Here is a 14,644-nt window from a genome sequence, read left to right on the forward strand (position 1 = left end):
TATCTTTCCCCATTCTGCCATTTAGTGCCTTCAGGTTACAGACATAATCTTGTGTGAGAAATAGCGCTACACAAAATCTACAATTCTACAAACATGCTTCTAAAAAGCCCAAGGCTGGAAAATATGTACATGAGATAGCAATGTTTTGTGCTGAGTAAAGGGGAGCACTTGGTGTTTAAAGCCAAGGAAGAGCAGCATGGTACTTAGTGTGTTGGTTTCACAGAATTGGCAGCGTTGGACAAGGCCTCTGGAGCTCATCTAGTCCAAGTTCCCTGCCAAGGCAGGGTCACCTAGAGCAGGTAACACAGGAACTTGCCCAGGTGTGTTTGGAATGTCTCCAGAAAGGGAAACTTCACTGGGTATCTGTTCAGTGCTCTGCCACCCTCAATGTAAGGAAGTTCCTCCTCATGTTGAGGTGAAACTTTGTGTTTTAGTCCTTGGTCATTGCTCCATGTCCTGTCACAGGACACCACTGCCATTAGTCTGTCACCACCTTTTTGACAAATGCCTTTGAGATGTTTATTTGCACTGATGACATCCCCTCCCAGCCTTCCCTTCTCTGGACTAAACAGGCCCAGCTCCCACAGTCTCTCCTCATAAAAGAGGTCCTCCAGACCCCAGATCATCTTTGTAGCCCCCGCTGCACCCTCTCTAGTAGCTCCTTGTCTTTCTGGTTCTGAGGAACCCAGAACTGGTCACTGCTCCACATCTGCAGCACAGTGGAGATGTTTGCACCTTGGGGATGCTGTTCTTGTAAAGAAAGAGCGGGATGTCCTGGGTGAATGAGTTACCTGTAAGCTGCTACAGGTCCCTTGGGATGAACCCTTAGCAGCCTTAGGGCTGCCAGGGTTTGTTGGGTTGGGCCGGGCAGGGCAAAGGGGCTCTCGGCACAGCCCGGCACAGCTTTGGTGGTTCCGCTGCTGCTGCCGGCTCTGAACGGGCCCGGCGGAGCGCTGCCCGCTCGCTGCCCCCAGGCAGAGCAGGGGTGCCTCAGCCCCGCACTTCGCCGCTCAGGGCGTGGTCCCGGCACCGGCCGGGCCTCTCGAAGGCGGTGTGGGTGAGGGTGGTTCCGGCTGAGCCGCGGCCCGGGGCCGGCACTGCGAGTCCCGGCAGCCCCCGCGGGCCGCGCCCGCCCGGGCGGTGCCGGGAATGCGGGCGGCCGGCGGAGCCATGGCCTGTGAGTGGGAGCCCTTCCCGTCCTTCCCTTCCCACGGTCCGCGCCGCCGGGAAAGGCTCCGCAGGCCGCTGTCCCGGGTGCCCCCGGCCCCGGTGAGACCGGGAAAGGCCTCGGTGCTGGGCGCTGTCACAGCCTGTGGGATAGTGCAGGGAGAAGGGAGCTGGCCTGGCGCTGCGCTGGGCACAGACCGGGATACAGAGCTCACCCTGCAGGGGTCAGCTCCTCAAGAAACGCCAGCGGACCGGGCGTGCTTTGCTCTCGGTGCTCTAAAACATAAAAAACAAGCGTGTTTTGTAGTGTAGTGGTACAAATGTGAACCACTATTTTACTCCCTTGTGCTTTTTCCTGGTTGTGGCCTACATTGCTTTAGGTTTATCCTGAGAATTGCTTTTAACGAAGGTTTTGGGGCAGCTGCTCAAGGCTGGGAGCAGAGGTCTCCCTCTACAGCAGTGCTGCCCATTTCTCTGCATTTCTGCTGCTTCCACGTATGAATGTTTTTTAGCGAAACTGAGGCACAAATACATTCTGTTTGGCTGAGCTTCGGTTTTGCACCTTATCGAACTTCAAACCTGAGGCATATAATGCTGTACTTATATATAAAAAAATAATATTAATTACCTTAATTACATTTACTGGTGTTTTAGACATTGTGAGTTTTTTTCCCTAGTGACTTTTTTTTTTTTTTTAAACTCTGAAATGTAAGTCTTGTTAGTGGCCTACTTGTCTGAACTAAAACACAATCCACAAATGCTGGGAAGTTTTTGACGGATCCCTGGTATGATTATCTTGGTGGGCCTGGAACCTGTGGTTACATCTGTTCAGAATACCAGATGAGCTTTGCTCGATAGAACCAACTGTAAAAGTCTCTCACATGAAGAGTGGCAAAGGGAGCAGTTAATAATTTGCTTAACCTCTAGAAATTAGCTGCTTAGCTACTGAAGTAGGAACAAAGATGTATCTCGACTGTTCCTGACCCAGTCTCATCTTCACTTGAATCAGCTTTTCCAGTTTCCCTGACCACTGGGACTATGTTGCTCCCAGCTTTGTCTTTTTCTTATTGTGATCTTTGGCTGTATGATGGAGGAGTTTTCCCTGCAGACAGGAGAGATGCTATGAAACTGGGATACTTTTTTTAATAAAGGCAGAGAGGATTGGTTAGTTGGTTTGTGTTTGCTTTAAAGAAAACAGTTCTACCTGATCATGATCAGGGTGTGTTTCCCTACAACCTGGGTACTCAAAGATTAATGGAAGGAAATACAAGGGGTGTGCACAAAACTTGGCTACTTGGAGAGCCTGCAGTTTTATATCCTGCTTAGTGGGAGTAGAAGCTGTTGATAACACTTGCAACTTGGCCAGAAACGAGTTTGCTAAGAAATGATCAGGAAAGATGTAAACCTTTCTTGGTTTTCATAGCCATTTCCAAAACTAGGTGTGAATGGAGGGATAAAAGCAAACAATTCCTTTATGTGGTGCTTTGGGGATTATCCAGTCCTTTGGTGTGCAACAAGAAGATGGGCTCCCACAGTGCACAGCAGCCTCGGAAGGAGGGGCTGGGGGCACCTGTGCTCTCCCTTTCTGTAACATGTTCCTTCCCCTGGAACATGGGCTGGGTGTTGCTGGCACGTGAGCTCTGTGATCTTTGCAGGGTGGTGGCCGTGTGTGGCTCCCATTGGCAATCCTGGGTTTCAGTGCTCTCCCTGTGTTAAGACACTGTTTCCAGAGTCAGAGATAGACTGCAGAATGAGTTGGTAGTGGTTTGTGCATATGTTTATATATTAACTCATTTGTTTTCTTCAGTGTTCTTTACTGAATTCAAAATTTTGAAGAGTTTGCTGTGGGAATTCTGATGAATAACTTTTTTTTTTCTGCCATCAGCCTTCCGCCTTGCTCTTATCCAGCTCCACGTATCTGCTGTTAAATCAGATAATCTCCAACGAGCCTGTGGACTGGTGAGAGAAGCATCAGCCAAAGGAGCAAAACTTGTGGCTCTGCCTGTGAGTAAAGATCATGGCCTATTTAGCTCTTATGCTTCAAACCCTTCAAAACCTCTTTCTAGTGTTATTAATGCAACAGATATTCCTCCCTGGATAGCTTAGATAGTGTATGAAGCTTCAAAATACAACTAAAAGCTAAAAACTCCTAGGGGTTGTAGCTGGTAGCACACTAAGAGGCCCCCGGGAGTGAAAAGGGAAACAAAAAACAGGTTGATCTTTTTTGTAGTGTAAGATTCTGGTAGAGTTTTTGCTGTTTTAAATCCTAGGCAATGTTGTCACTGATACAATCTGAATTCAGCTAAGTGAAAACTGTAGCTTGAATCTTAGCTGAAGAAGTATAGAAGAAGGCAATTTTCAGCTAAAGAATGTTGACATGAAGGTGAAAGAGAGTACACAGTAGCTCTCCTTGCTGTAAGCATTCCAGATACATGAGAAACAAAATAGACTTGGAGCATATTTCCAGCAGGTCATTTCGTGGCTGAATTATGATTAAGACACATTTCTCTTGTGAATTACACATGTGGAAACATAAATAGCCACTTAAAATGATCAATCACTTCTGACTTACTTACTTTTTGAACTTTAGCCACAATTATTTTGGTTAATTTTCACACAATGGGTGTGCTTACAACAGGGTGGGCTTCCCAGTGCAGCTTTGAGCTTTTCTCCTCTCTTTGTGGGGGTACTTGTGTTACTCCTGTACATCTGACACAGGAGTGCAAAGTTCATCTCTAGGTGAACTTTGGGTCTCAGTTTTACACACAGAATGTTTTCTCTTTAGTCATGGGGGAAGCATTGAGCAACCTTCCCAGCTCCGCTGTACTAATGTGATTCTTGTGTTGCAAATGTGACCATTCAGTGTTCTGCCTCCTGTGTAGAGATTACTATTATTTGCTGGCTTCATCATGTGTACAAGCATTGAATTTTCCAGACTTATTTAGCTGAGATACTCACTTTGCCAACACAGATTTATGCTTTTAGAATACAGGTTGTGAAATATGGGCAAGGCAATTCACAGATTTTTGGGAGATACATTTTATATTGACATTAGGCCATGGGCATGAAATGTTGTCTTCCCATTGTCTTGTTTCTTTGGGGGTTCGGTTTTTGTTTTAATAACTTTATATAAAGGAAAGTAACTCACACTGATATATGACGATGGAGGCAGCTGGCTTTGCTTTCTTTGAAGTTCAGCCCAGATTTCAAAAGCCTGGGAAGCTCATTTTGACAGCCTGCAGAGACTTCCCTTCCTGCTTGTTCCATCCACAGGTTGTGCTGTGGGTTAGCTGGGCACTGCTCGCCAGGGGGGGAAAAAACCCTTTCCAGCTTGGATTCATTTATTCCACTTCAGTAGAACCTACCTCAGTTGTTAAGTTTGCTTGAGCAGATATAGCAGAAGTGTTTATTGTGCTAGTCACAGCTTGATTTTATTTTTTTTTTCTTTTTCTTTGTGGGGGCGGGGTGTGTTTGTCACTTCTGGTGAGCAAAGGGAACAATGGAAGTGTCTGGGCTGGGAGTCCCTTTCTCACAGAAGAGAAGTTGCTGCCACAGTTTGATAGCCAATCTGTGGCCTCCAGCTGCACTCCTTCAGGGTACAATAAAGTGTTGGGTGCAGTGTCTTACGTCCTCACAGAGCTGGCAAGTGTAATGCAGAGTGAAAGTTCCTCATATCTCAGGCATCCCACACTGCTAAACACTGCTAGTCCACCTATTTTAGACATCTAATCTACTCTATTAATCTGACTGTGTAAAGATTACATGCCTGGTTCTAAAGGGATGGGAAATCTTTAACAAGGGCCTAAGGTGGAGGACACTGTTCAGTTGTGAGGAAATAGTGTTTAAAGGATTCTTTTAGCAAAACAAGAAGTAATTTTGAGAAATGCATGCTTTTGCAAATGTCCTTTTAAAAAATAAGAAAGCATGGGCTGTGGATGAGCACTTCACAGTTTTGAGAGGATCTGTTGAGCTTGTAACTTGTCAAATGAGAACTGTGTGGAACTTGGCTCCTCATTCTGATGTGAACATCCCTTGTGTTCTTGCTAAGCCCAGAGCAGTGAATGTGCTAGCCTTACAGCTTGCTTGTTCTATTTGGCATGCACTCCACAAACACACCTGTTGTATTTTTTCAGCAATTGTTCAGGTCTCTCTGGCCTTCCTGGCATTTTCTGGTTCACTTACTGAGCTCCAGTAAACTAAACTCCTGTAACCAAAGGTTGTTTGAGAATATAGTGTGAAAAACACCAATCACTTGTTTTTTGAAATTTTAAAGGTTTAATAGTAATAAAGTAGTTATAAAAATAGGAATACAATTAGAGTAATAATAATTTAGACAATTTGAATTAGGACAATATGAGATAATAGAAACAAAGAGTTACAGACGTCCGGGTACCTTTTTCTGAGCATCACAAGCCCGAAAAAGGACACCCGTTAACAGAGGATTACCCCTTAAAAACAACAGCCTGTTGCATATTCATACACTTCATACATGATGCATAAATTCCATTCAAACACAGGATTCTGTCTGGTCAGTGTCAACTTCTTCCTCCTAATCCTAACAGAGCCTTCAGGTGGGAAGAAGTTTGTTTCTCCTGATAATGGGGCAATAAATTCTCTTTCTCTGAAAGATTTAGGTGTCCTGTGGCTGCTATCTCACTGTGAGTCCTTTCTTTAAAAAAAGTATCCTACATAGCGTAGTTTCTATTTTAACAATTTTTATAACCTAAAACTCGACTTAACACACTACTGAAGAGAATTAATACAGCGTTACTTTCTAACACAACGCATATAATATTTATTTTAATATTTGCAAAAAAGCCAATCATAAAATACGCATTTTTCACAATAGTTAGAGAGGAATTTGAAATTAGGTACATCTCATTGTAGTGGTGTTACTGGATTTTAGTTTCTTTTTTTTCCCCCATCTAATTCTAGGAATGCTTTAATTCTCCATATGGAACCCAGTACTTTAAGGAGTATGCAGAGAAGATCCCTGGGGAATCAACACAAAAGCTGTCAGAAGTTGCAAAGGAGTGCAGCATATATCTCATTGGAGGTAGTTTATTCTTAGTGACCATCTCACTGGGGGAAAGTCTATTATTGCCATTGGATCAAATTTTCTAAAATAATACAATGGAGGAAATCTCTGTTCTTGCATTTACAAAGGATCCATTCCAGAAGAGGATGGTGGAAAGCTCTATAATACATGTGCTGTCTTTGGGCCTGATGGTGCTCTTCTGGCAAAGCACAGGAAGGTAAGATGGCAGAATATTGTTATGAAAAGTTTTCTCAGCAGTGTTGCGCAAATTATTTCATCTGTACTTAAATGAGGTATAAATTAGTAGAGTCTTGCATTAATAATAAGCTGTGTACCATCACCCATGAAATTTCATGTAACTTTTATTTGGGTTTGTAAACACCTCTTCAGAAGGTGGTCATAAATTTGTTCTGGATAAGGATGACAAAATACTAGAAGGTGTAATTGGATTTCCCCATATGCTGGGAAAACCATGGTAAAGAGTAAAACCTGATCCAACTCCTATATCTCTGTACCCAGGCCTAAGTCTAAAACACAGTGCCACTAGAGTGGGATCAGGATTTTCTCTCAGCTTCCTGATGGATTTAGTCCTTCTGTTACAATTAATACTGTTCTTTACATACTTTGTGCTATACATGTGATTAGTGCAGACATGCAGAGTCCAAGTTAAGCTGTCACTGCTGTTTGTAGTAGATGTTTGCTGGCTTGGCATCTTCTACCTCGTCATTGCTTTGTGCTTTCTGGAAAACTGCCTCCCATTTGTAACTCCAGAGTCAGTTTCTCTTTGTGGAACTGTTCTGTTCATTCTTATCCCCAATTTCTGTTCATGGGACTGTGCACACAGGTGTCACTCCATGAGTGAACAGCAGCTTCTTTCTTTTAAGGGTAAGCCAAAAAGATAATGCAGGGTTACTTGGAACAAATAAGGTGGTGCAGGCATTGATTTATTTTGTTTGCTGATTCTACATTAGCATTGCTTACTAGATCACTTTTTGCTGTTCTGTGTTGCCTTCCAGCTGTCACAGCACAGCAGTCTGCAAGCCCAGGAGTTGCTCATAGAATGAGTGCAGGCTTGTGCTAAGTATGAACGAATATTAAAATAAAACTGGCTCTGTTATTAGGAAGCTCCAGTCAGGACCAACACTTTCCATTGCAAGGTGGGGATAAAGGCAGCTGCAGGCCCTCAGAGGCAGCTGCATAGCTGAAGTCATGGCTCAGTGAAGGTATTTTCTTGAGAAGTTTTACAGGAATGGGACTCAAATGTTAGAGACAAATCATTAGGTCAAGACATCTAGTTGTTTTGCATGTATTTTCAACTTTAGACATGTATATTTCTGTGTAGAAGAAAATACTTCAAATCATCTTTGTGGGATCTAACAATTTTAAGCAATGTTTACTTTGGATCCTGACAAAAGAGTGGTATAGATAACAGTAGAAAGCACATGCCTAAAGAGACTCGAATATCAAACAGAGAAATTGCTAGTAATTGTTATTAATCATAGCATAATTGCAGGTTCATTTGTTTGACATTAATGTTCCTGGGAAGATTCAGTTCAAAGAGTCTGAAACACTGAGTCCGGGGAACAGCTTCTCCATGTTTGACACACGTGAGTATAAATCAAGCTCTCTCTTTAAGGAGCTCTACTACAGTAACACTGCAGTCACTCTGCAGTTCTCTTCCCCCTCCTCTGTTCCAGCAGTGGATTTTTAGACTATCAGATTGGGCATTTGATGACAAGTTTGCTTCAAGTGTTTGGGTCACTTCTGAAACTTTTAAAAAGGCAGTGTGGTTGCAAAAAGACAGAGGAGTACAAAAGTTTGAAACATATGTCACCCCACTTGCCTTAATTAAAAAATGGTTCTATTGATTTGTTAGAAGGAAGTGAGGGTATTTTTAACAGCAGTTACAGCTTGAAAATTTTTCTTATAAAACACATCCTAGAAAAGAAAGTATGTAACAGCTACAATGGTACATTGCTTCACATAAGGATGATATAACAATGGGGACAATTAACTAAATCAGGAATCCCATTCCAACCTTCTTGAATCAACCACCTCAGATAAAAAAGCAAAATATCTACCCCTCCCCACACTATATTGCTCAAAAGCTGACAGCTGGAGAGCTCAGAATGTTTACTGAGCTCTCCAAAGAGTCTCGTCTGCCACAGTCACTTTCTCCTCCTTGCAATGTGCATGCTCTAAGAAAGTACATGACTATTTTTACTCCATGAAAAGCAGGGAGTGTTTTCTTTTATTGAAAAAAATAATTGAAAAAATTGCAGCTAAATGAGAGAGGAATATGTTACACAAAGACCTGATACAATTTGATTTTGTGGAAATTAGTTTTTCTTAAAGGGTAGATAAGACTGCTTCTCACACTCTTTCTGTCCTCATGAAGCATGAATTCTCCCCCATCAACAGCCAGTGCTTGTTGGACACACACATAAGTATAGCTCCTCCTGTTGCTGTGAGCCACGTAAAATAACAGTTGACAGGATGGCTACAGGAGTCTTGTGCTTGTTTTGTGTACTTGTGCTAGTGATATCACTTCTGTCTCTTGTGTTTTGAGAACAGCCTACTGCAAAGTGGGCCTGGGCATCTGCTATGATATGAGATTCGCTGAGATGGCTCAAATCTACGGCCAGAAAGGTGAGGCTGGATCACCTAAGGGAGGTCACCCAGGGCCAGGCAGGGTTGGTTCTGGGTGGTCCGTGCTGGGTGATCCCTGTGATCAAGCATTCCTTGAGCCATGTGATCAGGCATTCTTATCCCTGCCCAGTAACACAGAATGCATCCTGTGGCCAAGACTCTTACACAGATGATGACTTCTCTCAGGGAGTAAAGTAACCATCACTTCCTGATCCTCATGTGGTGGTGGAGTGATGGAGTTGGGGTATCCCCACCACAGCTCTTGGCTGATGTAACCTGTTATGCATGGACAGGCTCTGGGCAGAGGCTGGGAAGTATGGAAAGAAACCTCACCTTGGGTTTCAGTGTGAAGGGCCACTCTAGGATAAACCATCTTCCCCTTAATGATGCTTAATTGTCTCTTAACAAAGGTTGCCAGCTGCTGATATATCCAGGGGCTTTTAACATGACAACAGGACCAGCTCATTGGGAACTCTTACAAAGGGGAAGGTAAGATCACAGTAAAAGTTTATTCCCCTGTTCTAGAGGAGTTTTGGTGCATGGAACTGACCTTTCTTGTGTTCCAAATGACGCTTGTGTGTCAGAAGTGGTGCTGCAGGGTCACTCGGCCATTGGAGCTGTACCATCCCTCAAGCCTTGCATGGGGCACTGAAATGATTTTACTGTCAAGGAGAAAAGCAGGGAGTTCTTGGCCTTTACTCCTTCCTGCCCCTGCTATGCCCTTTTAATGACCCTTTCCCATGGCTTTATAAGCACACTTCACACAAAAATTCTAGAGAGAAGAGCCAGTAACCGTTTGGGAAGTGCTCTAATTATAGGTAGAAATTGACTCTGAGATTCCTGAATGCAGTATTGGTTATTCATTTGGTCAGCTTCAATCAATTTTGCTACATACTGTATGAACCTGTGAATTACATGATATTCTATGCACTAACTCTGGAGCCAGGTGCTAGAGACTTCTCTTTCCAGGCTCTTCTTTCTCTGACCTTTGTATCATTCACAGTTTGGGCTAGTCATTTAGAGGATATATAGCTTGTCCTTCAGAGTGAATTCTTTCTCTTCTGCTTAATTAAATGGTATTATAAAAAACAATTCCTCTCACTTTTTCCCTCCCTTCTTTCATTTCTCCGTGAACACAGAGCTGTTGATAATCAACTCTATGTAGCTACTGTATCTCCTGCTAGAGATGAAAAAGCATCCTATGTTGCCTGGGGACACAGCACTGTAGTAAATCCATGGTGAGTTCAATAAAATAAAAACCACCACCTTTTCTTCGGTAAAAAAAAATATTTTAGTTGGCAGTCACACTTCAGACCTACTTTTCCATCTACTATTAAAAGTGAAAGTCCTTGGTAAAAAGCACATGAGACTTGAGCCTCCATTCTCAAGATCATGATTTAAAACAGCAAACTAAAAAAAACAAGAAGTAAACTAGAACAAGTTTGAGTATATATTCATTTTGGTAGTAAAGATGCTACTTAGTACTGGGATTAAGCATTAGTTGAACTGCTGACCTTGTCACCTTGTCCCAGAAGTTCAGTCCATTATATGCTATGCATAGGGTAATTCTCTTAAACAGCTTACACAGAACTATCTCATTTCCTCAAAGAACAACACTGCTTTGACATAAGAAAGAACAAGAAGAATGTCTTCAGCTAGAGAAGAGAGATTCTGACTTGAGCAGAAATCACGCAGGTGCACAGGAGGTAAAAGTGACCAAATCTTGAGGCAGTTGTTTTTCTTTCACATAAACCTACTGATAGCTCGGCTCCAGTTGTTTGCACAGTAAGAAAATCTTTGTCTGTGTTGTGAGCTTTTAACTTTATGTGATGAAAGCAGTGACAGAACACTTGGGGGAGACATGATCATGTTTAGTAGTACATGCATAGGAAAAGGCCTTCAAAGGAGAAAGTGTTCATCTTTGCCAATGGGGTTGTTCCTTTCCCCTTGAGCTATGTTGCATGGTCACAGGCAATGGTTCTCAGAGTGGCTTTTGCCACAGTTCTTGATCTTTGAAAGACACTTATGTTAAGTATGTATATATCACATATGGAAAGTGCCATATATAAAGCCTGGAAGCCATTTCTATCATGCCAGAGTTATGGATTATGATGCTATTTTTAGGACAGCCCTGTTGTTACAGCTGTAGGCATCAAGGATAGGAACTCCTTTTTGTACAAACAGCAGCAACTGCACTGATGCCTTGAAACCAATGTGTTAATCCTGTGAATGAATGTGCTTAATTTTGCAGGGGTGAAGTCATAGCCAAAGCTGGGGCTGAGGAAACAGTTGTATACACAGATATAGGTAAGGGAAAAATTGTTTTGGTTTTTTCCCCACTTTTTTTCTTGACACTAAGGTTATGACACTAAGGAGAGACAGTTTTTTTAGGTCTGTGGCCTTACACATGCAGCTACAGATGATGCAGCACTCCTCTGCCTTGTCCACCTTTGCTAGGTTAAAGCAAGAACCAGCAACCCTTGGCTCTACTGTTCTATGTGCAGTACTCTATAGCTGTACCCTTCTAGATCACTTCCTTAGGGAGAAGGTGCCACCTTGGGAAAGAGCAAAGCTGAGACTTCCTTCAGCCCTGGCCACTCACTTGCAGTGCCGTACCACCCAATTCTCCATCAAAGCTCCTATTTTCCCTGTCTTACCTCAGAGCAAGTCAGGAGCTTTCTTTTTTGGCTGCTGTTCTCTTAACTCTTTTCTTTTCTCCTGCAGATCTAAAGAAACTTGCAGAAATACGTCAGCAGATTCCTATTTTAAGCCAGAAACGTTGTGATCTCTATGGTGTAGAGATGAAAAAGTGAAGCTGGGTGAAGAGGGAAGGTTCAGCTGTCACAATGGCTGTTGCCTTCATCTTTGGAAGGATTTCCTTTTACTACCTAATGTGCCAGTTAAGAAACCACCACATAACAAAAAACTTGGTGCAATTCTAGTATGATGGAAACATAACTTTTGTATCTCCTCTCATACTGAAGTATTTCATAGTATTTTACAGCTAGGATAAAGATGGAGATGAAATCGGTTCAACACAGCAGTGATTAACATTGATTTTTTTTGCATTGTAATATTTTGGTTACCTTCAAAGGCCTGTTTTGGAAAACACAGAAATGGAAATCTTGTTCTCTGAAACTCCCTCTAAAGTCAGCTTTGATATTATGAATTTTTCAGTGAATTGTCAGAAAATCTAGAAGGATGATTCTTCTTACTCTGTCCTTTTTAGATGTACATGACTTAAGCAAGGTCCTTGAATGCCCTACTTCTAACTTGGGAACCTTAAAATTTAACACACTGAGCAAAACAGGCCAAATTCTGCTCTGCGCTACTCAGGACACCTCAAGAAGCTGCCAGACAGAGCTGCTCCTATAGAAGAATCTGTAGCAGTTTTTGGTTCATGTGTTTTGTCTGGGTTTGTATATTAAATTCTCCTTATGGCAAATCCTGTTCATTGCTGAAGTAACATGGGTTGCTGTGTTACAGTAATTCACACATTGCCACACCTTTGCTCTCCATACTGCTTCCTCAATAGTATGTCTGAGTGAGTTTTAGTTCTGCTGCCTGGAAAGGGCTGAAGGGAGGCAGGTTGGAAAACCTGCTGCACTAGGTCCTTCTGCCCAGAGTCTCCCAGAAGACTGCCCAATGCTTGAATGCATCATTGCTTCCATGGGCAGCTCCCATCCACTGCAGAGAAAACATTCCTTACTGTGCAGCTTTTCCTGGAGATAAACTGATTGTGAAAGATTGCTTTAAAATACTGCAAACCAGCCAAGCATATTGCACTTTTGGTTTTGGGGTTTCTTTTCTGAAGGAAGACATCTTTTACTGTAAAAAGAATATACAAATTATGCTTTTTATTCCTTGGAATGAAAAAGAGAAGCAACTTACCAGCCTTCACTGATAAGCTTTTGGTTTTCCAGCAACATAAAACAGCCATAAGGCTAAGAGAGATTTCAAAATACAAAAATGGGAGAGAGAGGTTTTGTCTTGCTCTAGCAAACCACATTTCCCCCAAAACCATCTTACATTTTATTCATGTTCAGCAATCCTCCTCTTCCCACAGTTTTTTGGTTTTGTGGGGGTTTTTGGTTTTGTTTTGGCTTTTAACATTTTGGCTTCTCTGCAATGAGCTTGGTGTGTGTTTTATAAACACGAACAAACGCTCAGCCAAGCCCTGACACATCCTTCCCCTCAAAAGCCAGATCCCACCATTCCACTTGGTGGCATTCTGTAGCAGCAGCTATTTTTGGTCTGTACTTTTCACTGCATTTTGGTGTACATACTGCACTGGAACTTTTAAGAAACAAGCCACAGAGCACAAGGTGAAATGAAGGTTTATTTGTTGAAAAATAAATATTTAAAAATTAACAATTTACCATTTGAGCCGAGTCTCCTGCGTTAGATTAGTGCTTCCCACATACTCAACAGCCCATATCCATGATGGCCATTGCTGGGCTTCAAGTCATAATAACTATTTCAGCTCTTTCCCTCCCCTCTCTGTACTAGCTCAACACACAGGAGTAAATAAATACTACCTTTGGAGGATTAAAGTGGTGCAGGACTCTCATGGGCTGACCACTTAAATCTGTGCAGTTTGCAACAGGTAACAGAATCTGTGGTCTGAACTCTCCTCACCTGGAATCCAAATGGAGAGGATGGATGAAAATCTATTACAAACTACTTTGGTGAACTCAGCTGAAGAGCTGCCATGAGCTCAGTTCTTTTCAGTCTACCCGGACAACTCCTAAGCACCTTGTTTTAGGAGGGTATTTAGTATGGTCTCCAGTGTGCTGCATTCAGAAGTGATGCAAATGGGACTCTGAAAAAAGTACACTGTCAGTTCTTAGCCACAGAGCTTGAAGCAGCCAATACTCAACCTTTGTATTGGTAGAAAACAGGCACTTTTAGGTATCCATACAACACATATGCACAGTATTCTGTAAGTACAGGAGACTAATCAGTAACAACCCTGAAACAGTTCCAGAATTTCAGCCTGCAAGAATTTAAATTATTTTTGAAAAAATAGCAGGAACTTGGGCAGTGCTGGTATTGCTGGGCTGGTTAAAGCTGCATCTAAGCTGCTCTTCATAGTTCCAGAGTAAGTTACAGTATAGCTTTTCAGAGTATGTTAGTTCCTTTTCCCTTTCCATCTGCAGCTAGATCCTAGTAATTCAAGTCACAGCTTAGAATCATGGAGTATGCTGAGTTGGAAGTGGCCCATCAGGATCAGTGTTCATCTCTTGGCCCTGTGCAGGACATCCCAAGAATCACGCCGTGTGCCTGACAGCACTATCTCCGTGAACAACAGGGACCATACATGATGAGAAGTAAGTTGCTAGACAATTGTATGTAGAAGCAACTTCCCATAGTCTCCCTCTACTATACATGGGCTTTATCCAAGTCTTCAGTACTAGCTTCCTAAATTTCAACCTTTTTTTTTTTTAAAAAAACAGTAATACTTGTCTCACTTCAAAGTTCACATGCACACCTGTACTCAAAACCTCAACTGTATCAACCATTCACAAAAAAGTCCCTTTCATCACAGGGATGCACCTGCATACACACATTATTAGGGTCACAGTTCCTCAGATTCCCAGCCCTCCTGGCTCAACTTCATTTCCCCTGTAATCTTCAGCTCTCAAGATCATACCTCTGTGGGTGACGGAAGCAAGCAGAGATCGGATTTGTTGATTCCACGTCTCCTCCTCATTCTTTCTTAAAGGTTGAAGTGAGAGTAGATGACAAGGAGTCAATGATCAGCTCTTCCTAGACTTAGAATATAAGCAC

The 14,644-nt window shown here is 42.5% G+C and overlaps 1 protein-coding gene across 2 annotated transcripts; it reads left to right on the plus strand.

The window, feature by feature from the left end:
• Positions 1 to 1,043: 1,043 nt before the first annotated feature.
• Positions 1,044 to 13,232, plus strand: NIT2 (nitrilase family member 2). Of its 2 annotated transcripts, XM_030234146.2 has the most exons (10): positions 1,044 to 1,177; positions 3,053 to 3,171; positions 6,103 to 6,223; positions 6,334 to 6,422; positions 7,719 to 7,812; positions 8,780 to 8,854; positions 9,265 to 9,343; positions 9,994 to 10,092; positions 11,106 to 11,161; positions 11,579 to 13,232. In XM_030234146.2, exons 1-10 carry the CDS (start codon positions 1,150 to 1,152, stop codon positions 11,665 to 11,667), a joined length of 849 nt encoding a protein of 282 aa, XP_030090006.1. In that variant the 5' UTR covers positions 1,044 to 1,149; the 3' UTR covers positions 11,668 to 13,232. The 2 variants fall into 2 exon arrangements, with proteins under 2 accessions (XP_030090006.1, XP_050828931.1); XM_050972974.1 differs by lacking the exon at positions 8,780 to 8,854.
• Positions 13,233 to 14,644: the final 1,412 nt, after the last annotated feature.

This window comes from Serinus canaria, chromosome 1 (assembly GCF_022539315.1).
Source record: "Serinus canaria isolate serCan28SL12 chromosome 1, serCan2020, whole genome shotgun sequence".
Lineage (NCBI taxonomy): Eukaryota > Metazoa > Chordata > Aves > Passeriformes > Fringillidae > Serinus > Serinus canaria.

Bases quoted from the DNA above. Each gene is read 5' to 3' on its own strand.
- NIT2 (XM_030234146.2), top strand. From the start codon at position 1,150: ATGCGGGCGGCCGGCGGAGCCATGGCCT. The intron at 3,172-6,102 runs GTGAGTAAAGAT...ATCTAATTCTAG, and splicing joins CAAAACTTGTGGCTCTGCCT to GAATGCTTTAATTCTCCATA. The intron at 6,423-7,718 runs GTAAGATGGCAG...GCATAATTGCAG, and splicing joins TTCTGGCAAAGCACAGGAAG to GTTCATTTGTTTGACATTAA.